This window comes from Topomyia yanbarensis, chromosome 3 (assembly GCF_030247195.1).
Source record: "Topomyia yanbarensis strain Yona2022 chromosome 3, ASM3024719v1, whole genome shotgun sequence".
NCBI classification, from domain to species: domain Eukaryota; kingdom Metazoa; phylum Arthropoda; class Insecta; order Diptera; family Culicidae; genus Topomyia; species Topomyia yanbarensis.
The window spans coordinates 163,338,506-163,361,631 of NC_080672.1; the positions used below are offsets into that span (position 1 = coordinate 163,338,506).

Consider the following 23,126-nt stretch of genomic DNA (forward strand, 5'->3'; position numbering starts at 1 on the left):
ACAGTTGAGCCGCTAGAGTTGAGCAGAGCAGACACTAAGCTGGTACGAAACCAGCTAGGAATGGATTTTCAAGCTTTACATGAAGGTTCAGAATATTTTACGTCAATGATATCAATTTATCCAACACTTTTCGTACCACGGACCCCTTCGAAAACACCCCGGGTTGTAGTGCACCCGCACGGTTGCACATCGATTTTGCATTTTATCCTTATATTATTTTCAAAATAAAATAGTTTAAAAATTTAACGTCATTCACGCCCTCCTAGGGATCCACGAACCCCGGTTTGAGAAACTTTGAATTAATCATTATAAATCAATCCTTCATTACTGTCTTTCTGTATGTTATAATTAAAAACGTGTGACCGATGCCGTGCTAAAAAAAGTACAGCATAGACCACAAATTATTTACAACGGCATTCTCTATACAATGTGTGGAGTTAGAGAGGTAGCACGCACGTGAATATTTCTAAGTAAGACAGCGAATGCAATGCATGATAGCAGCTGCATAATAACAGAGAAATAATATAGATGAACACAATTTCACTGGCGACCGATGCACCACAATGGGAACAATCAAAACAATGTATCAAAACCTCTTCGAAGCCTTAAATTGAATTTGGTACGTAGGAGTCTATTTAATACAAATACAGCACTACTCAATAATAATAAAACTACGATTCAGCACTACGCAATAATAATAATAAGCAATGATGCTTTAGTTGGGAAAAATGTCAGGACTAATCAGATACATTGCTCTATGGTAATGTAGGTCATGTAAAATATTCTAAAAATTTTACGAAAGCATCAACCACCATGAAACAAATAAAATATTACTTGGATATTACATTTCAACTAAACCTTAAAATTCAAAAATAGTAAAAATTTGTTTCAATCAAAACATTTGTTTCCTCAATTTTATTGAACAAATAATTGGCCTATTTTTTCAAATTCGTCCCATTGTGGCGGCGGTGGGTCAAAAGCTTAAAAGCTGCAACGCATGAAAATCAAGACGGGGTCCGTCTTGAGAAGAATCACTTGTCCTACACGATCAAACGCTGTACTGATCGCTGAGAGTCTACTCGGCAAACAATGCACTAATTAATATTGTGTGGTATAGGTAAATAGAAGAAATTGGTGATACTCGTTAAGAGTGGAGAGTTAATTGCAGTTTATAATGGAGTATTATGAAACATTGAGCTAAGAGATGTGGGTATTATTTGTATTGATCGTGAAATTAAAAAAAATGGACCGCGATTAAGTAATCCGCGAGGTTTAATTAGAAGTAAAAAGTGAATGTATGCATTGTAGTAGATGATTGTATTTATTTATTTATTCATTTACACCAACAGGCCCCTTGGCCCCAATGGTGGTTCCTTATACTAGTTACAGTTATAAAATTTACATTTCATGCAGGACAAAAATGGTTTATATATAATACGTATCATTCCTCTTTTGACCCCAAAACAGCATATTTATTAATTACGACATTCAAAACTATCAACATACAAATTTAAAATAATATGAACAAACAAAAATTACACGTTGTTTTTGGAAAACATGATAAATCGAAAGAATGAGGTCTATTGGATAGACAAAGCCAAATAGATCAGTTTACATCATTGCTGGCCAGTTCGATTTTTGTATAGCTGCAGGGGTTTAACCTCTGGAAAATCAACAAAATATAAAATCAACTAATTACTGTTAGGTCAGATTGGTCCAACGTTAGTTATATCGAAAACCGAATCAAAAATCGAACGTACTATGGCCAACAAAGGCTATTATTTTTTACCATTATCAATTCTTGGCGTCTGAAATAAAAATGCACAATATTCATCGTTCCTTTCTTTTGAATCTTTTGCAGAAACAAAGTGCGAAACTCGCTGCACCCACTGCCATTTCTTACGCCTTATTGCTTGTAACGAGATGAGATGATCGTGCGTAGCGTAACAGGACACATTCACCATTCCACCGACCAGCAGCGCAAAGGAAATTACCGCCAACGGAACCATGACATCCTCTTATGAGCGAATCAAAGCAGAATGCAAGCAAAAAAATGTCCTTTGGGAGGACGAGGATTTCCCGGCGACTCAATCGTCGGTGTTTTACCACCAAACACCTCCCTTCACCTTCCAATGGAAGCGGCCTCACGAGATTACACAGAATCCGGTCTTTGTCAACGATTCGACGGCTCAGTTCGACATTGTGCCAGGAAAGATGGGCGATAGGTGGCTTGTGAGTTGTCTCGGCGTCCTGTACCTGTCTAAAGGCTTATTCTACCGAGTGGTACCTGCGGATCAAAACTTCGACAAGCCATACTATGGGATGTTTCGCTTCCGGCTGTGGTGGTGCGGGGAGTGGTTGGAGGTTCTAGTCGACGATAGATTACCAACGATTAACGGGAAGTTAGCCTTTCTGCAGGCTCAGAACTCTAACTCATTCTGGCCGGGACTGCTAGAGAAAGCCTATGCCAAGTATGTATAAAGAAATTTACTGTAGCTCCAGCACTAATCACAATTCTTGTTCATAGATTACACGGGTCCTATGAAGCTTTAAAGTACGGTACACTGCTGGACGGTCTGGCGGATCTCACCGGCGGTATCACGGAATCGATATCTATCAAAACTGACAATAATATACTCATACGGCCGCCACTGCTTCATTCTTTGTTGGATACTACCAGCATTGTGACATGCACCGTTAACAACGGAACGACGACGCAGATTCGTAATCAAACCGAAGTGCTACCCAACGGATTGCATGTGGGAATCAATTACCGTCTTTGTTCACTAGATAAGGTAAATTTCGACATTGATTCAAGAATCCTTCCGCAATGTCTCAATTGTTTATTTTTTTCATTTTGTTGCCCCCAAAATTTACAAAAATTTCTTTTTAGTTCAATCACAATACTCCCCACGCGTTACTTGCTAAATCCACCATATTTGTATACATTGCTCGTTTGGAACCGTTGTTTTGGGTTCGATTGGAACTTTTGACTTCAGTCTTCGCGCATCCTATATACATCTCTGGTTTAAATGTACTGATGAACCTGGTTTAAAAGTTAAGCGAGGGTGAAGAAATCGGTCCTTAGATCCCCATATGCACTAGAAAAAAAGGACGGCATGAAACGTTTAATACGATCAAACCATAAGGTTGTCACGGTAAAGATGGACTTGTCTCTCTATACCAGGGCACATGCTAGTGAACTCGGGTGATTCGTAGTTATGCCGCCTAAGCTCGACCCTCATTAGCAGAAGATAAAAATTGAGCCCGTACGATATTAAGCCTGTTCTAATGACCCTGCCACTCCTAGTTTTCCGATCTGTTTAGTTCACATCCTTGCTCTCACTTGAGTACTATGGCCTTAATTTTCATAACAAAGAAGGTTTTTTATCCAACTGTTACGAAGTAATGTCCCAGTTCAATTTTTATGCTTGAAGTTGATATCCTGTTTTTATATTCTAATATATTTAAAACGGGTTTTAAGAAGCATGTTCTGTTCTTTGATAATATTGCGATAACTTGGCTTAGCCAAGTTATCGCAATAAGGCGTGTCGTACAAAGAAATTGCAAATAGTTTTTCTTCGCTGTACCTTTAGAAATTTATGCGCACTAATTTTTTTTAATTAATAAAACACATAATGAAAAAATAGTCTGTTAAAATTACTCATTACGTCTATTGAAGCATACCTAGGTATATTATTTTTTAAATGCCACACAAATGCTGTAACATAACACGAACATAACTAAAACTGTTATATACCATATACTTCTGTTATACCAATATCACTTCACCTTGAAGACTGCGGTAAAAAAGCTTCTACTTCTTTTAAGGCTGAAACCATCATGGGAGATACGGTCCAGTTGATACGGCTACGAAACCCTCTGGCACAAACCCTCAACAAATCTGCATCCTACAATGGGGATTGGTCCTCGTTCTCTAGCTCTTGGGAACGAGTGACCATGAATGAACGTAACCGACTCATTGAGCAACTCGATGTTGGCGAATTCTGGATGTCGTTCTTCGATATGACACAAACGTTCACCCATCTAGAATGTGTTCATCTGGACTCGGATACGGCTAGAGACGAGCCCCAGTTATCAGACAAAAATCGTCGGTGGCTGATGAGACTTTATCAGGGTGCGTGGAAGCGAGGCGTTACCGCAGGCGGTTGTCGCAACAATCCAGACTCATTTCACATAAATCCCCAACTGCAGCTCTTTCTAAGCGAAAAAGAAGATGTGATAATTTCGGTGAATCAACACAGCGTGCTGGAGCCGAAAGTAATCGGTTTTACGGTATATAATCTCAATAGTGGTAAGAATCCTGAAAAAATGTACTTACTGTTACCAAAAACTCATCAACAAATTTCCTTAACAGTTCAGAGTATTAACGGTTGCCTCTCGAAGAACTTTTTCAAGAAGCACAAGAGCTTAGTCAACTCTCAGTACACCAACTCGCGACAAATAAGTCACCGTTGTACGTTGGATGCTGGACGCTACCTTATAATGGCAACGACATTTGAACCCGCCGAAGAAGCATCCTTTAGCGTACGGGTGTTGGGTAGCACGATACGGCTGGCACTGCTGGAAACTCAGACAATGCTGTTGCTGGATCCGTTCCCGTTACTAAATTCCAACGCTAAAGTTTCAATGGATTCGGCGAACAATAATGTATCTGCCACTACAAGCACTGCTCAGTACGAACCTGTATTCATGCAATTGGCAGATGATCAAAGGTACGTATGACACTAATTGTTAATTTGCAAACTTGATTGTAATCAATGTATATTTTTTCAGAACGTTGAACTGCTTTGATCTACAAGAACTGTTGGAGGCTTGTCTTCCTAATGACTACATTCGAAGCTGTGCCAGTTTAGAAGTCTGCCGGCAGGTTGTCTGTTTAATGGATGTAAGTTTCTTTTTAACTTCGAACAAATCATAGGTAATAATAACCTTAACTTGTTTCTAGAAAACCAATCGAGGAAGGATCAATTTCAATGATTTCAATAAATTCATGGTGAACCTGAAGACATGGTGGGGAGTGTTCAAGATGCACACTAAGGAGAAGTCGGGAATACTCAGAGCTGAACGATTCCGCGATGCTTTGTGCGATGTGGGCTTCCAGCTTAGTACCGACATATTATCGATCCTGATACTCCGGTAATTAGATATTCAGTGTCATTAGTTTTAAATGATTTACAAATCAATACCATCTGTTGCAGATATATGAGGAGAGATGGAACTCTTAGACTCTCAGACTTCATTTCTGCCATTCTTCACTTGACGATGGCTTTCGAGCTATTTAAAGCTAAGGACACAAATCAAGATGGTGTTATCAGCATGGGCATGACTGAGGTTTGTAGTCTGTTGATTTAAAGTGCGTGACTGTTGTATAATTTCTTGTATTTTTGTAGTTCATCAAATCTGTCTTCATGTGTTGACAACTGTTGACTGCTATAAGAATTGGCATCAGATATAGCTCGTACCATCTCTTGAATCATATTTCAAAATTATCTGTCCTAGAGTTTATGCATTTGCATGAATTGCGGCGTCTGTAAGAAGTATAGATAGTAACTAATACCGTTATTTGTGTTAAGTTTGCTACTATGTACGTGTAAATTACATTGTTTAACTTTGTTTTAATCGATAATCGAAATGGAAAACTAGCTGCGTAAGTTTTCAGTTTGCGTAGAAAGCTAGAAACAAATTTGCTCATTAACATTACTGATAACAATTGTTATGTATGCGAAATAGTTTAAAAGAAATACACTAGAAATTTATGTAAATAACTATTACAAGTGTCATTATGTAATGAGTATCACACATACTTTTGCAGTTTTGAATTTCTGAGTATTCTAGATTTTTTACATAATATTCAATTGAAGCATTTCAACCACTCATTTCTGCAACTTATGCGCGTTAACCGTTCAAGCTACGTTTCTTTCATCTTTGTATATATCATCGCGCGCTTATAATAAAATCTCACATTGCGCGCGTCTGAAACGCGCATTCAATATAACCGCAGTTGCTCCGCAAGCATTTTTCAGTGCGGTCACTATATGCACTAGACAATGAGTATTTTTTCTTATTTATTTGACACGGCTCAATGCGTTAGCACAACTGAGCCGCGGATCTTTCGTGTTTTTACAGAAAAATAACGTTACAACCTGTCCGTCGAGTCTTGTACCTTGGAGGCCATCCGGTCTCTCGCGTTTTCGTTGTCCATGTCGTCATCGGTACTGCATTCATGATGCTCACGGTCGGATGTTCTTGTTTGTTTCTTATACTCACGGGTCGCTGTTGTAAATTCTTCATCGGTTTTTGATTCCTTGTTGGAGGTGTTGGTTGTTGGTTTGAAGACATTTGGTGTAATCGTTGTTACTTTGAGGTTGATAATGGCAGTTGGTTTAGTAGTACTGGACCCGATCGCTGTTGTGCTGGTGTTTATTACTGACCGGACCACAGTCGTTGGTTTACCAACCGGTTGTGGTTTACGACTGTATACCGACTTTGGTCGTATCATGTGGGATTTCCTTAGCAGTCTCTACGCAAGATTTTCCTTGGTGTAGCGGCTGATCGCAATATTGCCATGTAGGAATCTGCCCTGAGTACGTGACTAGTGATCGTTGAAAATATTCAACACATTGCAGGATGTGCGACGATCAAGTATGAGGGAATACATTTTGTCGGAAGCATTCTCACTACACGAACGCTGTTGCGAAGTCTTGGGAAGAAGTTTCTCCAAGTATCTTCCTTAACACTATTCACCTCTCCGTATTTTAAAATTAGTTATTTGGTAGCAGCGGAACTAGTACGCAATACCAGGTCATGCAGCTTTATTTCAATACTGTCAACATCTATATACGTTGGGATACTGTATAAAATGTCATTACATTCGACGACGTGTTTCAAGTTGTTCTGCGAAGCTTTATGTTCATCTTCAACACTTGCTCCACATCGCGAATCGGGTCTTACCGGACATTTCGAGTAGTCAACCACAACACAGTTTGCCCGCAACTAGATATAAACTTGCTTTGCATTGTCACTCATTGTTTGTTCACGTTACACACACTAGGTAGAAGGAATCGATTTTTGCTTTTGCAAATATATCAAGCGGCGCACGGGTAAATTTGGTTACTAGCCCTAGTAGCTGCTATCCCGCGTAATTGTGTACCGTTCTCGAAATCTTCGGAAATAAAATTAAATATCGTTCTCGAAATCTTCGGAACCATTTCCGAACTATTCATATAATACTCACCATATTGGGAGTACTACTGATATATTCCACCATTATAATTGAACTGTTATACTACCATACCCATTTTAGTAACCATTTCCTATACCTTTCGTGTATCCTATATTGGAGATTTGTATACTACATTGTACTTTTGTGCCAGAGGTTAATATTGCTCTGGTGGTCTTTGTTTTTCGCATATCTGTTCAAGCTGCTCTAAAAATCTAGCTTAACATGATCAAAAATCCTCGTCTTACAATATTACGGCGATAGCTCAATTGGATAAAGCGACAGTCCACTTAGCCTCAACGAAGCTCTCATCAGAAGATTGCGTGTAACAAAATGAAATTTCATCAATCGATAGAATTGAAATGTGAAAGGGAGACGTTTTTATCATCGCTATAGATCTAAAATATGCATGTCACCATAATCTGTATAGTTGAATGGTATGTTGCCAAAATGTATATGGAAAACCGCATATTTTGGTATGGTGACTGTTCTTAACAACATGTTGTTTGTATGTTCGAGCATGGAAAAACGACACTGGTTATGTTCGATATTATACCAGGCAATGGTTAATCTATTGTTGAACGTACCATATTGAAAATGGTTTTTCGATGTTTGATACAATGGTTGGAATATGGTACAGATTTATGCGGGAACCATTGTATCAAACGTCGAAAAACCATTTTCAATATGGTTCGTACAACAATAGATTAACCATTGCGTGGTAGTGTCGTTTTTCGATACTCGACCATACAAACAACGGGTCGTTAAGAACAGTCACCATATCAAAATATGCGGTTTTCCATATACATTTGGACAACGTACCATTCAAGAACTATACAGGTTATGGTGACATGCATATTTTAGATCAAGCGATGCATAAAGTATTGGCGAAGAAACCAATTTCTTCCCTTTCACATTTCAATTCTATCGATTGATGAAGTTTTATTTTATGACTCACCAACTCCTGATGAGAGCTTCGTTGACACTAAGTGGACTGTCGCTTTATACAACTGAGCTATCGCCGCAATATTGCAAGAAGAGGATTTTTGATCATGTTAAGCTACAGGTTTTTGGAGCAGCGTGAACAGATATACAAATAACAAAGACCACCAGAGCAATATTAATCTCTGGCACAAAAGTATAATGTAGTATACAAATCTTCAATATACATACACGGAAGGTATTGGAAATGGTAACTAAAATGAGTATGGTAGTATAATGTTCAATTACAATGGCGGAATGCATCAGTAGTATTCCCAATATGGTAAGTGTTATATGAATAGTTAGGAAATGGTTCCGACGATTTCTGGAATGGTATTTATTTATACGGGATAGTAACGGAGTGTTCTGAACTGAGCGAGCTGAGAAACCGGACTACTGTCTACTGCGAATATTGAAATAACTAACTACACTATTTAAGTGATCGTGAACTTTGTCGAAAGCACTATTAGTACATAGTGTTTTTCAGCCGACTATGCTTTGTATTACTACTGACCATGCATCGTGTCAGTTTATGCGTTCTCTTTTTAAATTGATAAATAAATGGAAAGTAATGACGGCGTCATGTAGGTGTTTTGCTATAAATTGCTGTCTAGAATTTTGATTTTACATGGATCAATCTTTCATCGCGTAAGTAAATACTTAACTTTTAATAGAACAATCTCAACAATCATTATTTTTTATGTTGTCTGCATTAGAGGTGATTAGAAGAAAAGGAAAGAAGCTGAGGTCGATTAAGTAGCGGATCCTTGATCGGTAATGTAAACGTAATGTCTTTAGTTCATCCGTGTAATGCCAAAAAATATTCGGGGTAGGATGAAGATTTCGAATTAATTTATAATTTTGTAGATTATTTACTGTTTGCCAAACGTGTACTTCCTGATAGTGATAGTGCCCTTAAATCTACATTATATAATTAGTGTGAAAGTGTAAATCAATGCACACAATAAAGTAATAAAAAAATAGATTTCTTTTCAATTTTCTAGAATTCCCGAAATTCACCCTTATCCTTGTCTCTTTATTTTCCTTGTATTCCGCACCACACTCCCCTATACCAAAACGCTCGCAACAGAGAGTCCCTTGGTGATTGGCAAACCTAGGATAAAGGCATACAAATATTATAATTAAAATTAAAACGACCACGCGGTACAATAACTTGGCATTGTCTAATAAATAATTAACGAAATTACGAAATGTGCAAAGAAAATACAAAACAAGATAGCTACAAATAATAAAAATGGGCAATCAGTGGAATCATGTTCCTTTGAAGGGGCCTAATACTTAATATTTTATGTTTTAAAATTAATTAATTTATTATACTAACAAAACGTTTAAAAGTTTATAATTATAGTAATATAGAACAGAACACAGTTATATTTTCCTGCGCGTTTTTCAAAACAAATAGGTATTACAAAATAACCAGTTAACAAATGTTAAAACTACAATGTGTTTGTTATTTCAAGCAGGTCAAGGTGACCATACTTATTATTTTGTCAAGCATTCCACTTGCACAGTCGTTCATACAACAGAATGTTCAATTTTATTATCATAGCATAACTCTTCTGATTTTTGTTATTAGAAATTAGTTCGAGATAATTATATATAGTTACGCCAAAAATTCCGTTTACAATGGTCACGCTTCAGAAAAGCGTTCAAGATTACTATTAAGGTACAAATCTCCAGTGTAGTAAATAAAGCTTCCATTTCCCGACGGTTTTCAGCTTCCCGGGATTCGTAAAATAATTCAATATTAATTCGTCGAAAAGGTGAAAGTGTTTTTTGTAAACAAACTTGTTTCGCTCATTAGTCTGCTGCATAGTGCAATTTCATGAAAAATATGCGTTAATGTAAATTTTTACCGTTCGTACAAGTAATTTCAATTGTTTTCTGCTTTGAAATTATAGTAAATTAAGAGAAACCATCAAAACCATAAAAGTTTGTTTACAAATCTTATTCGCCCTTTTGCAGATTTAATATGGAATTGCTAAATTTCCCGGGAATTCAAAAGAAAATTAAAAAGGTGAATGTTTTTCCTTGAAAAAAAAAAGAATAATTTTAAAAGTTTTCAAACCCGTTTGATTGCATGTATATATGTCCTAAAAGTCCTAAAAAAAAGTTTACGCAACATCAACTTTTGATGATTTTTCTTGGATATACACCTGTGTGCAAAATAATAGCACCGGTCATAATTAAAATAATACGATAGTTTATAATTCTCATGTGAACAGTGTAGAGACTGTAAAAAATAGATAAAATAGAATTAGTAAACCACAACCACAAAAAAAATAAATACTCTTCTTCTTCTTCTTCTTCTTTCTACTCGAACCGTCATTCTTCTGACAGCTCTGTATAAGGGCTAGTAACACAGACTATATGCCCTGTTAACCAAATTATTGACTAATGAGATGACTGTATTTGCGCTGATTTGTTTAGTTTAAAAATCCATTTTGGCTTCTCGTACAAAAGTAATGATTTCCTTGTATAGCATCATATTTTTGGTTTGAAAAACATTGATGAGTTTTTCAAATTTGTTTTCAAAGCTGTACTTTAATCGGAGCGTTCCAAAACGTGGGCAATGTAAGATTATATGTTCCGCTGTTTCTGGTTCAGAGCAGATGGGGCAATCTTGATCATCTTCTATCTTCATTTTTGCTAGCCAGTATTTGGAAAAATCATGCCCAGACATTAGACGGTTAAGTAATTTGATATCTCGACCCTTAAAGTTTACCCCCTTGTACCATGGGTCTTTTGAAAAGTTCGGCTGGATATTGTAATATGTTTTTCCTTTTTCGGCTGAGTATGACTGATACCATTGTGAGGCTTTTTGTTCCATTTGTTTTTTAAACTGTATTTGAGCATCCCTTAGCATTATCTGATTATCTATCCGTCTAGTCGAAGATAGGCCGTGTTTAGCAAGTTCATCCGCGATGTCATTACCTTTTATGTCAACATGACTAGGAATCCATTGCACCGAGATGTTCCATTTATAGCATATGTCTAATATTTCCACAAGCATTTGTTCTCCCTCTTTTGAATGCTGGACGCTGTCTAACATAACACAAGCGGTTCTCGAGTCCGTGTATATGACGAAATCTTTAAGATGTTGATCTTCCACACAATCCAATGCCACTCTGATCGCTTTGAGTTCTGCGGATGTTATGCTCGTTTCGTTGTTTAAGCGGTAACTGAGACGCTGTTTAGTATTCTCAATATAGACGCCTATTGCACACGCCGTACCGTCTTTGGACGCATCAGTGTATATCCTACCTCTGCCTTTGTGCACACCATTCATTGCGAAAAGGGCAGCTTGCTTTAACTTCCTGGGGTTAGTGTCTTGTTTAGCCGTATCCAGTGCTTCCAGATGTGTTTGTATATCCACCGTCACTCTACCGTTAAGCTTGCAGACTATCATAATAGAGTTGAACATTTCTTTGTTCTTATAAAATAATCGTTCCATATAGGTGTAGCTGTCCATGCTTTCGATCTTCGTAGGTATGTCTATCGCTTTGAGTTGCTTTGCTACTGTATTGTTCCAGGATATGTATCTTGCTATCTCTCGTTGTGTCACGTATTCGAGTCTAAGCTCTAGTGGTTCTTGTCCGCTTAAAGCTGCAAGTGTATTTAAGGGTGTCGTCTTGGTTGCTCCAGTAACTTTCCTCAAGCAGTGGTTGTTTATCACTGATACCATTTTGCGGTTCGTCGTTTTTGCGTTGTTGTAAACTGAGCTTCCGTATTCTATTACACTTCCGCATAAGGCTTTGTGTATTCGGGTAAGTGTCTCTGGATGCGCTCCATTTTTCCTCGCATTTAAAACTTTCATCATATTCAATCTATCTTGCACTTTTGTACGAACGCTCTTAATGTGTACGCCGAAGCTTAGGTACCGGTCAAATATAATGCCTAAGTAATTATGATTCCTAACTGTTTCGATATGTGTTCCATTCAATGATATGTTTAGCTCCTTATCGTTATTTTGGAAGAGTATTGCTTTCGTTTTTTCCGGATTTATTTCGAGGTTCAACGACCTCGCTTTGTCGCAAAAAACATCCATGTACTCCTGCGCGGTTTCATTTAGTGAGTCAAGACTTTTTGCTCTGACCAATATTCCGAAATCGTCCGCGTATTGCACGAGGACTACTCCCGTTTTACTTATGTCATGAAGTTCCAGAGTGTATATATTAAAGAGGGTTGGGGATAGGGTATCCCCTTGTGGAAGCCCATTGGTTACCGTTCGACTGACAACTTTGTCTCGTAGCTGCATGAAGATTCGCCTGTTCCGTAGGAAGGAGGAAATCCACTGCTGAATGTCTTGTGGGACATTTATCCTCGATAGCGTTTCTTCTAGTTTATCTACCTTAATAGTATTGAAAGCGTTTGATAGATCTACGCATATTAATGCCGTGACGAATTTGTCTCGCTTACTCTGCTTTATCCAGTTGAGCACGAAGGAAACGCATGTATTTGTTGATAATTTTCGTCGAAATCCAAAGCAGTTTTCAGGGAGAGTGTTTTCAGTGTCGAGGAAGGTCTGGAGTCGCTCCAGTACAGCAGTATTTGCAATTTTTGTAATCGTAGGGACCAATGAGATTGGTCGTTTACCGGATGGCAGGTTTTGGTCGCGATTCGGTTTAGGTATTGCTACCACTTTTATGGATTTGAGGGCATCATCTAATAGGCTTCTTCTCCACATTCCGTTTACATCGTCGATGATTTTATTGGTTACGTCTGGTTGTAGTTGTCTGAGTAGTTCGTATGTTAGTTTGTCTGTCCCTGGTGCTGAAGGTTTTTTTTTATTTGTCAGAATTTTTGACCAGTTTTCCGTGGTCAATAGGTCGTCCGAGCTTATTGGGATTGGCCAATCATGTGGTTGTGGGTCATGTTTTCCAAAGTGTGTGTCTAGGAATTCATTTGCCATTTTTTCGTCATCGAACAGTAAGTTGTTCTCCTTTTTGTACCTGCGTTTACCTGTTAGTCGGCCTACCTTCATCCACAGCTGCTTTGAACTGGTGAACGGACCTACCTCATCTGGAAACTCTTCGAACTTTTTTCTTATTTCCTCCTGTTTCATACGCTGAAATGCTGCTGCTTTGCGTTTGAATTCGATAAGGTTCTGCACACTTGATACACGGTTAAAATCGTTTCTTGCTGTATTTTTTGCCTTCCAAGCTTCGTCAACTGCCGTTGACCACCAAAACTTTGGGGTTTTCACTTCCTTTTTCCTATTATTCTTATGTATCTTTATTGCACACTTTGTGAGGTCTTGCACGGTGCGCACTTGTGATGTATCCAGTGTCGCTATTTGCTGCAGAATCTTTTTTTTGTCGTAAAAATAACTTCCATTGTTCTTTTTTCCAATAGTCCATTGTATTCTTATTCCCATGTGATGGCTGCCAATCCCGTAGTTCAACACGCTCCATTCTAATGTTCCAAGCAGTTGGGTGGAGCAGAATGTTAGGTCGATTGCTGAGGACCTCCTGTTTAACTGTAGTGGCACATAGGTACTGGATCCGTCGTTCATAACTAAGAAATTGCTGCTGTTGATAATATCCATCATTACTTCTCCTTTTTTGTCGCATACTGCATCGCCCCATGTTGAATGGTGCGAATTGAAATCGCCACCAATGATCACTTGCTTATAATTATTTAGATTTGTGTATATTTTCCGAATATCTTCTTCATATTCTGCGATTGAGATAGCTGGGCTGACATAAACTGATGCTATAACTAGGTCCAAATGTGCAACTCTGATTCCGACGACTTGAGTAAGTCTTGAAACCACTGGTATCGATAATATAGTGTAATTCGAACTGTTGTGGAGCAATATTGCAGCCCCACCATAGTTATCATCCCTAGACTGACAGATGAAGTGATAATTTGGAAATTTATATGCGTTTGAGTTCTCTAGAATAGTTTGCGTCCATGTTTCCGAAAGTATAGCTGCGCTGTATCCTTCGCCAATAAGTTCACGATTTATTTCAGCTTTGTTTTTCGACAGGCTTTGAACATTCGCTTGAAAAATTTTAAAAATTGTGTTATCCATTTCAATTTACCAGCATTTCCTGAGCGAGGTCAGGATTCTTTTTTATATCGTGTACCACTGAATTAGCCAGATTGAAATGTTTTCTGGTGCATTCTTTTAACATCTCTTTGATTTCATCTTTCGCTCCTAGCATACCAACAAAATCGGTGTAGAATGACATCACCGATTCCCGGTGAGATCTGCTGGCGACTTCCTGCGCTTGTTTTAACATTGTTTCCCAACGTTCTTTGTCCGTTACGATATGTGTGTTGTGCAATGCTGAACCGTTTGTGTTTTCGTGTCCTGATGCTCCAACAATCAAATTACGTTGTTTGCTTGTTGATTCTGCAGACTTCTCCATTCGTACTCGTTTTCCTCGTAACTGTAGATTAGTTTTCGGTTGTTCTTTGTGATTTTTTACCGCAGCCTGTACTGATCTTCTTTCCTGGTTTGTTTTACTCCATTGTTCTCTCAACGGGTCCTTCCATGTAAAATTTCCTTTCGCCATCGAAGCATAATTTTCTTCGATGGTTGGAAATTCTTCAGCGTTACGTAGAGGTTCGTATATATTCTGGCTTATCGTCGGAAATTGTTCTCTGGCTTCTATGTATGTCAGGTTCCTTTTTGACATCAGAAACTTAATGTCCTGTTGTCGTTTACGTTCAGGGCATCCTTCATCTGTTGATGTATGTTCTTTGCTTCTGCAATGTATGCACCGTATTGCATTCTGGCAGCACTGATAATCCACTGTGTTTTCGTGCCGTAGAGTACATTTACCGCAACGTTTCGCACCTCTGCAATTTTCTGTACGGTGTCCATATCGCAGACACTTGAGGCAAACCACGATTTTGGGTGTGAATGGTGTGACTCTGCTAGCACAACAAAAAATTTTAATTCTTGTCGGTAGTTCATTGGCTCTGAAAGTGACCATCAATCGGCTCAAGGGGACTCTTCCAAGGTCGGGGTCTTTTTTCGTCATCCTTACGATATCAACAATCGGAACCTCGCATTCCGTATCCGCTTTGATTTCGTCTACACCAATATCTACGGGAACGCCGGAAATGACGCGTGATGCAAACCAAGTGTTTTGGTACGTATGCTTTATATACGCTACTTCCAGTGTTTATGGTCTCCACTAACCTGTTGGCTTTAATGTAGCTGCTTAAAAACACCATAATCTTATGCTGTCCAATGTATTTCATATCAGTGATGTATTGTTTGAATTCTCCCATATTACGGAGCATTGCTCCGAGCGAGAATTTATTTATCCTTTCAATTCCGCCGATTCGTAGTTCAAAATATATGCGATACGGGGCGCTGTCCATACTACAGTACTCGATGTTCGTAAATTCTTTCTGCAATTTTTGGATTGTCTCCGTATTTTCGTCGTTCTGTTTTTCCTTCGGTATTGTTCCTGTAATATTCATGTTCAGCGGATCTGGAGGATCCGTTCCCGCATCCATCTTCGGTGTCTCAGTATTGTCGCGTGGTAGCGTACAAAATGGCGTCCTTCCAACGTTTGGTTTATATATATATATATATATATATATATATATATATATATATATATATATATATATATATATATATATATATATATATATATATATATATATATATATATATATATATATATATATATATATATATATATATATATATATATATATATATATATATATATATATATATATATATATATATATATATATATATATATATATATATATATATATATATATATATATATTTAAATTTCACCGTAACACAGCGAATCACGACTATATATAATTCTCCTAGAAATCTCTTTTATTCAAAGTAAGCACTTTTCAGTGTAAATTTAGAAAATTGTCCAAGAAATCTAATAATTCCGTAGCTTCCTCAAAAAACATCCGATCACACGCGACGCGAAAAAAAGAATGTGAATAAATACTCACATTTGATTTCAAACAGAATATAAAATATAAATTTATCCTTTCTGTGATTATATCACCGTACGTATACATTTGTTTACGAATGGAACCAAGAAAATTGGCTCCAGCGTTGTCAGATACTTTCATATGAAATCGGTAAAACTTGAATTAAAACAATCGGTATTTATCGGTCTGCAGATTTTGTATGCAAACTATAACGTGCAAGTTATTAACGATAAAGCCGGGCAGAATTTGAACTCAATTCTTTATCTGTACAAAAAAATGGTATTCTTTAGGCTTTGTCGGTATGTCGATATTGAATATAAAAATCGGAATAAATACCGATAAATAAGTATATCTGGCATCACTGACCGGTTCTAATTGACTAAAAGAACAAAACGAAAAACAAACCACTGACGTTTCTCGTCCCACTGGAAAAAATATATGCTAGATGGAAAATATGTCACAGTGGACTATTTGGTTGGAGTCTTGACTAAACGCTATGGTCGATGAATTAAAAGGGACAAGTTACGGAAGTCGAAAAAAAGTGAAATGGAGAAAAGAATTATTTCCGGAAGAAAAGAGTGGATAGATTAGAGGGAGATGAAGCATGTTTGATGTAGAAATATGTCGAGAAAGAGAGAGAGCGCATGTGAGGGTGCAAGGTATGCGCTTTTTTCATTCGTGAGAGACCATTCTGATGACGACTTTTGAGGCGAACAGGTTTATGTAATTTTACGGCTTAAAAAATATTCATATTGCAAGATGTTGGATTCATCGGATGAAAATCCCGGACACTACAAACAGTACACATGTTAACTAGTGCCGAATAATGATGAAGCGACATCTGCTAGTCAAAATTAAAGTATATATTTCAGTACTTTCACAAATCACTAAACGTCAATCGTTCGTGTGTGATCAAAATACGTTTTCTTGCGTAGCAAAATAATAGCACCGTTTTAAAAAAGTGTGATCATTTAGTTGTTTCTTTGCAAATTAAAGCATATTTACTGAAAAAACACATTGTAAAATGTTGTGTGATGTAATTCCAAACAGAATTAAGCACGATTTTTTTTTATTTGTAGAAAATGGGTCGTGCAGCTCATTGCACTGCTAAAGAACGAGACATTATTCTTAAACTACTTTCCGAAGGAATCTTATCGATTCATCGGTGAAACTCTTGGATGTTCTAATAAAATGATTAGCAACGCAAAGAAATGGAGTGACAAAGAAGAAACACGCGGGCGTAAAAGGAAGCTTAGTTCATATGAAGTGAGAAAGCTGACGAGGTTTTCCAAAAACGATCCTTTTGCAACGTCTTTTCGTATAAAACAAGAACTGGTGCTTCCTGTCAGTACTTCTACGATCCGAAGAAGACTTTGCGAAGCTCAGCTTTTCGGTAGAAGTTCACGGAAAACACCTTTATTGCAACCGCGGCACCTGCAAAATCGCTTGAAATTTGCCGAAGAACATCTCAACTGGCCAATTGAAAAATGGCGCAACATTCTTTGGACGGATGAATCTAAGGTGGTTCTTTTTGGGTCGTCTGGACGAAGGCAATATATCCGAAGGCCAGAAAATGCTGCATATGATCCACGGTACACCGTGAAAACGGTAAAACATGGAGGAGCAAAAATTAATGTTTGGGCTGGTTTTTCATACTACGGTGTTGGTCCGATTTACTGGATAAAACCAACAATGAATGCGAAAGTGTATGTAGAAATAATGGAGAACATCATGCTGCCTTATGCTGAAGAAGAGATGCCACTAAAATGGGTAATGATGCAAGACAATGACCCGAAGCATACCAGTAAGCTCGCGAAGTCTTGGTTTTCTTCAAACAATGTTGAGCTTATGGTATGGCCTGCTCAGTCCCCTGACTTAAATCCTATTGAAAACCTATGGACTGATATTAAACAGGCTGTTTTCAAAGCAAAACCATCAACTGTCCAGCAACTCTGGACGGTAGTGCGCGATTCATGGTACTCTATTCCTGTAAAACGATGCCAGGCCCTTGTCGATTCAATGCCACGACGATGTGCAGCGGTAATAACCGGAAAAGGTTATACAAAAAACTATTAAACTTTCTTCGTGGTTTGCATAATGCGTTTCGCTTATATGGATTTAAAATATTCTGATTTTCCACTTGGTGCTATTTTTTGCACAGCAAAAAAATGACATTGCTTCAGATTAAACAAATTGTTTAACAACAACGTAACCATAACCAAAAAAATTAAATAACAACGAACTCAGTAAGTTGAAATAGTCAAAAATCAGTAGAGAATAAAAAGAAAATATGATAAAATTGTAATTTGTTCTAAAAACTTCATTTAACCTAGCAGTGGTGCTATTATTTTGCACACAGGTGTATGTATAACCTAAATTTTGGTAATTACGATTGGGACGATATACTAAACGCAGCTGCTGGAGTTACTATCCAAAATTGGAATTCGTTGTTCTGGTGCGATGGAATGTGATCAATTTAATACAAGCACCTTCTTTGGTAATCTTGAATGAAAACATTGAGCTGCTTCAGGGTATTGTGCAGTTATTTCCAATCAAATGAGAAAATGTGATATATTGAATCCATTTCAGTCGCAGTAGGATCAGCATCATTCTGAACTAAGTTTAAATCAAAATCAAGCAGATAATGAATGAACTGTGCAGCAATGGATGAAGCCTACCATCGATTTTCTATTCCGGCGAGTATCTGGATTGCTTGATCTTATCCCTTCAAAAATCCTACCTGCATCATTGAAAGCGACATTCAAAGAGTATGGATGCGCATGATATTGATATTGGACAGGTGTAGCTGTCCAATATCAATAGTGTAGTTGCGTATTTCTTTTCGCGCATCCAAAAATTTACGGATATCACAGTTACGATATAACAAATTAGACGAAATATGCATTCGATGAACCGACCAAATATTTCTGTAGACGTTCTAGAAACATTCCTTATTTTAAATAGCGTTTGCGTTAAACATGATCACTACACTATCACTACAAACCATCCCAAGTTTTGAAACAAACACTCATCGATTTTTTAAGAAATCACCACCATTTCAATTACTAATGTGATTGCATTCATTCAAGTTCTTTCATTCAAGATCTAACTATTAAAATAAAGTATTAAAAGAACTATTAGAAAAGCTCATCAGTCGGCTCATCGGTTGCAGAAATATCGTGCACATCACTAACGCTTCTGTAAGGAAATACTTCGGTACAACGGCCGGCAAATTAATCAATTTTTGCTTGAAAATATCAACTTTTTTAGCCGTGTATCTGCATCCACTGCTCACTCCACTCATGTTTGCCGGTAAAGATATTTCCTACAGAATTTCTTTCGCAGAACCTAAGCCTTTTGGATTAAATTAAAAATCTTTTTTCCCGGCGTTCCCGAATCCCGCGAATGAAAAAACACAATTTCCCGGGAAATCAAAAAATCTCGGGAAATAAATTCCCGGGATGGAAGCTCTAGTAGTAAACTTGAACATTAGCCTGGCCCAAAATACTTTAAATCTCGAAATCAAAACCTGAATATGATAGTTTGGGTGGCTAATAAGCTTCCCTGAAAATTTCCTCTCATTTGGTACACTGGAAGTGGTTCCGCAAATGGCTCAAAGTTTGTATGGGAAAAACTGACCAAATGTATGGAGAAACGCATCAGTTTCACATTTTCAGATCTCGGTGGCGCTGTAATCGATCAATGTTTTTCGTTGGGAAAATGAAGAAACCCCTACAAAAAATCGACTCGTGAAGACTGCAAGCCAATCCAACAAATGGCATAATACCGGTATGTATGGTGTGTTAGCTGCACGCCAGAAAAAAGCAATCAAATGGGAATTCCATTACTTCAGGGATCCTGATGAAATATGCTAAATATCTTTTCAATGAAACAGTATATTAACCGGCATTTGCCATTATATTTTCGTCTCATTTAGACTTCACCGCGTACTCCATATTTAAGAGCAATTTTTCGAAATTCTTCGGGCGATTGGTAAAAATAAATGTTCATTGATGAGATACACGAGAAATATAAGTTTCTCTTACATTGGTGTAAATTCCAGAAATAAAAATGCACTACAAATAGTACCGCCAACTTGCCCCGTGTGTGTCACCCCCAACTTACCCCAACAGCATATTTTATAGAAAAAATATTTAACATTAATAATAATAACTATTGTTTGTGAATAGATGTAATATCTATACGGATACTGAAAGCTCTTTTCACGCTCTGTCGAAAAATATAATCATTCGGGGATTAGATTGAAAATCACTTTAAATAATACATGTTCAAAATTAAGAAAATTTACTTAGTATGCTCAAAAACGCAATATCGCCAAAAAATCTACAAAACATAACGTTTTGCAAAAAAAAAAACACATTGGATAATGGGTTTCACATTACTTGTGATACATTTGCTTGACCTGATTCAAAGTCTGTACTAACAGGTTATCACGCTCAATAAATTTACAAAATTATAATTACAAATTACAACGAGAGGCAGCGCTTTATGCCTAATAGAAACGGAGAAAAAGAGATTCCGCCAACTTACCCCAAGCCCCGGGCTCCCCTACATAGGGATAAGACCGGCAACAATTTTGACTTTTTTCGGAAGACTCTTAAATTGAACGATAATTGGCTTCACATAATATTTGTCAAATATGAGCTTTTCCGAAAACTCTAGCTCACTCTCAAGAGTTTTCAAGTTTGTGTGAGAAAATATATGAAAAATAGGCAAAAGAAACAATAAATTCAATAAAAAATGTCAGTATCATCATGTGCATCCCGCAATCTGCAGATATATAGCCTAAGATGTAAGGTTCAACATTATTGAAGACAAATTGATCCGATTTTGAAGTAAAAAGATATTCTCATATAAAGTAATGTGTTGCCTCTCTTTCTCGCACATGGTCTTCAAAGTTAAATAATTCTGTCGGTGAACCTCCAATTAATATGCAACCTTCAACACAGCTGTTCGTAATAAAATAAGCTATGTGGTCATAAGTTTTGGGGTATGCACTATGCATAATCGCAAGACAGTCCCATGTAGATAGGGAATCCCATAGAACATGGGACTGACTTGCGATTATGGGCAGTGCAGATCTACTGTGGAATTTAAGTTTAAATTTCCGTGTTTCTATATATATATATATATATATATATATATATATATATATATATATATATATATATATATATATATATATTACTATAGAAACTTGAAACCTCTTGTGGGTGAACTAGAGCTATCGGAAACTCATATTTTGCATATGATTTGTGCATCAAATTACCAATTGAATTAGCAGTGTTCCGAAAAAAGTCAAAAATTTTGCCGGTCTAATAGGGATCTGTAGGGGTGTGGGGGTTACGGCATTTTCTTATGCAGATTAGTACTGTGAGTTAGTATCTCAATACTTTTTCTATTTCTAAGCTCGAAACTATAGGAAAAATGTTTTTTAGTTTGTTTCCTTTTAGAACAATAACACATCCAAACCCATGCGACTTGCACGACTCTAAAGGTTGCCTCATCTGATCTACCATAGTTTACAGATGTAACTTGGGATTGCAAGCTGCTAGCGGATTGATTATCAGATGATGCTTTGTGGGGTGTTGTCCCTATTTCAATTTATGCAAAACGACCATTATGTCAAATGACCATTATGCCAAAGGACATACTCCCATTAAAAAAACCAAAAATTGGAACATAACTTTTTGAGGGTTTTGTCCACCCTTCGGCCAATGTGTGCCGTCACTCGGTGAGGTGTTCCCGATCACGAAAATTTTTTTTTGGAATGTTTCGCATTATATTCCTGTTATGCTGGAACTGGTAAAGAAAATTTCCATAAACTCCATTTGCTCATACCCGTGACGAAGCGACCAATTAGGAAAACGGATTCACTGCCGTAACTCTCAACACGACAAACATCCGAATAGAACAATAGCAGCAGCGCAAGTGTGGTCTAATGCTTTACATGTCATCTCTAATCATGTGGAATTTTCTTTCATTATACAAGAGTAACTTCAATGTAGCTGTTTTATTTTAATTTGGTATTAAGCTATAAAACTTGCATTATAATAATCTAAGTCATTATAAGCATAAGGCACATCATTTTTGGTCATAGTTCCATTGATCTCAAAAATCGTTAAAATCAAATAGTTTTGTTCATTTGCACTTACCGTTTGTGGGATGTGACAGTAAACCTGTTTTGGAACAGTGTCAAGTTCTTCTTTATGTTGTGCTATAGTTCATTTCTCCTATTTTTGACACTCAGTTCCGCTTCGTCCTTAGTCACGGAGGAATCGAAAAACATATTACTATTTAGCTGTTCTTTATCCCCTTTCTTCTCAATGGAGCTATCGGTTGTATCATTGTTAACCTTTAGAACATTGTCGATCCTGACCGAGTCTTCCGTATCAGAAATGTACCCATCATCCCCAGTGTAATGAGTTGGGTATAGCAGCAATGGTGCCGCACTCCATGCGACTAAGTTCCTATTCTGGAAATTACTAACCCACGAATCATTCGGATGATTGTCAAACATTATAGGAAGGTACTCGTCTACAGGTAGCAATTTTTCAAGGGGTCTTTCCTCAAGAAGTTTTTTTGCTCCTTGCAGTGAAATTAAATAACCCAAAGTCCAATAAGAGTACCCTGCCTTTACCATAGTACTCGACCCGTCCACCCATTTTTCATCCTCTTCCTGCAATCGTTTACGACCAAAATAAATCAGATCCCATCCACCGATGCGTCGAGCTTCAGCTAAAAGATTATATACACGCCTCCTAAAGTATGGCTCGAATCGAATGTCGTCTTCCAGGATCAATACTTCATTTTGTTTGAGCTCTACTATTTTTTCCCAGATGTAATAGTGACTAAGAAAACATCCGATTTCACCCATAGTCATTGGTCTACGAACATGAATACAGAGCAGTTTTATTTTATGGAC

The 23,126-nt window shown here is 37.4% G+C and overlaps 3 protein-coding genes across 8 annotated transcripts in view; 1 reads left to right on the forward strand and 2 right to left on the reverse strand.

The window, feature by feature from the left end:
- Positions 1-5,767, forward strand: part of LOC131688730 (calpain-C) — a 98,852-nt gene extending 93,085 nt beyond the window's left edge. For 3 of the 5 annotated variants that reach the window (XM_058973209.1, XM_058973207.1, XM_058973210.1), the window contains 7 exons: positions 1,862-2,471; positions 2,528-2,795; positions 3,832-4,736; positions 4,798-4,909; positions 4,970-5,160; positions 5,223-5,355; positions 5,415-5,767. In XM_058973209.1, coding sequence (XP_058829192.1) covers positions 2,008-2,471; positions 2,528-2,795; positions 3,832-4,736; positions 4,798-4,909; positions 4,970-5,160; positions 5,223-5,355; positions 5,415-5,441 — 2,100 coding nt within the window. In that variant the 5' untranslated portion in view covers positions 1,862-2,007 and the 3' untranslated portion in view covers positions 5,442-5,767. Of the gene's footprint in view, positions 1-1,185; positions 1,207-1,861; positions 2,472-2,527; positions 2,796-3,831; positions 4,737-4,797; positions 4,910-4,969; positions 5,161-5,222; positions 5,356-5,414 lie in introns of those variants that run through there. The other 2 variants (XM_058973211.1, XM_058973208.1) reach the window with 2 other exon arrangements.
- Positions 1-11,930, reverse strand: part of LOC131687357 (uncharacterized) — a 53,445-nt gene extending 41,515 nt beyond the window's left edge. The window contains exon 1 of the mRNA XM_058971438.1: positions 11,180-11,930. Within this exon, the coding sequence (XP_058827421.1) occupies positions 11,180-11,930 (751 nt within the window). The remainder of the gene's footprint in view (positions 1-11,179) is intronic.
- Positions 11,931-22,204: 10,274 nt separating this feature from the next.
- LOC131689866 (glycosyltransferase 25 family member) overlaps positions 22,205-23,126 on the reverse strand; it is a 31,092-nt gene continuing 30,170 nt past the window's right edge. For both annotated transcript variants that reach the window (XM_058975211.1, XM_058975212.1), the window contains one exon: positions 22,205-23,088. In XM_058975211.1, the coding sequence (XP_058831194.1) occupies positions 22,419-23,088 (670 nt within the window). In that variant the 3' untranslated portion in view covers positions 22,205-22,418. The remainder of the gene's footprint in view (positions 23,089-23,126) is intronic.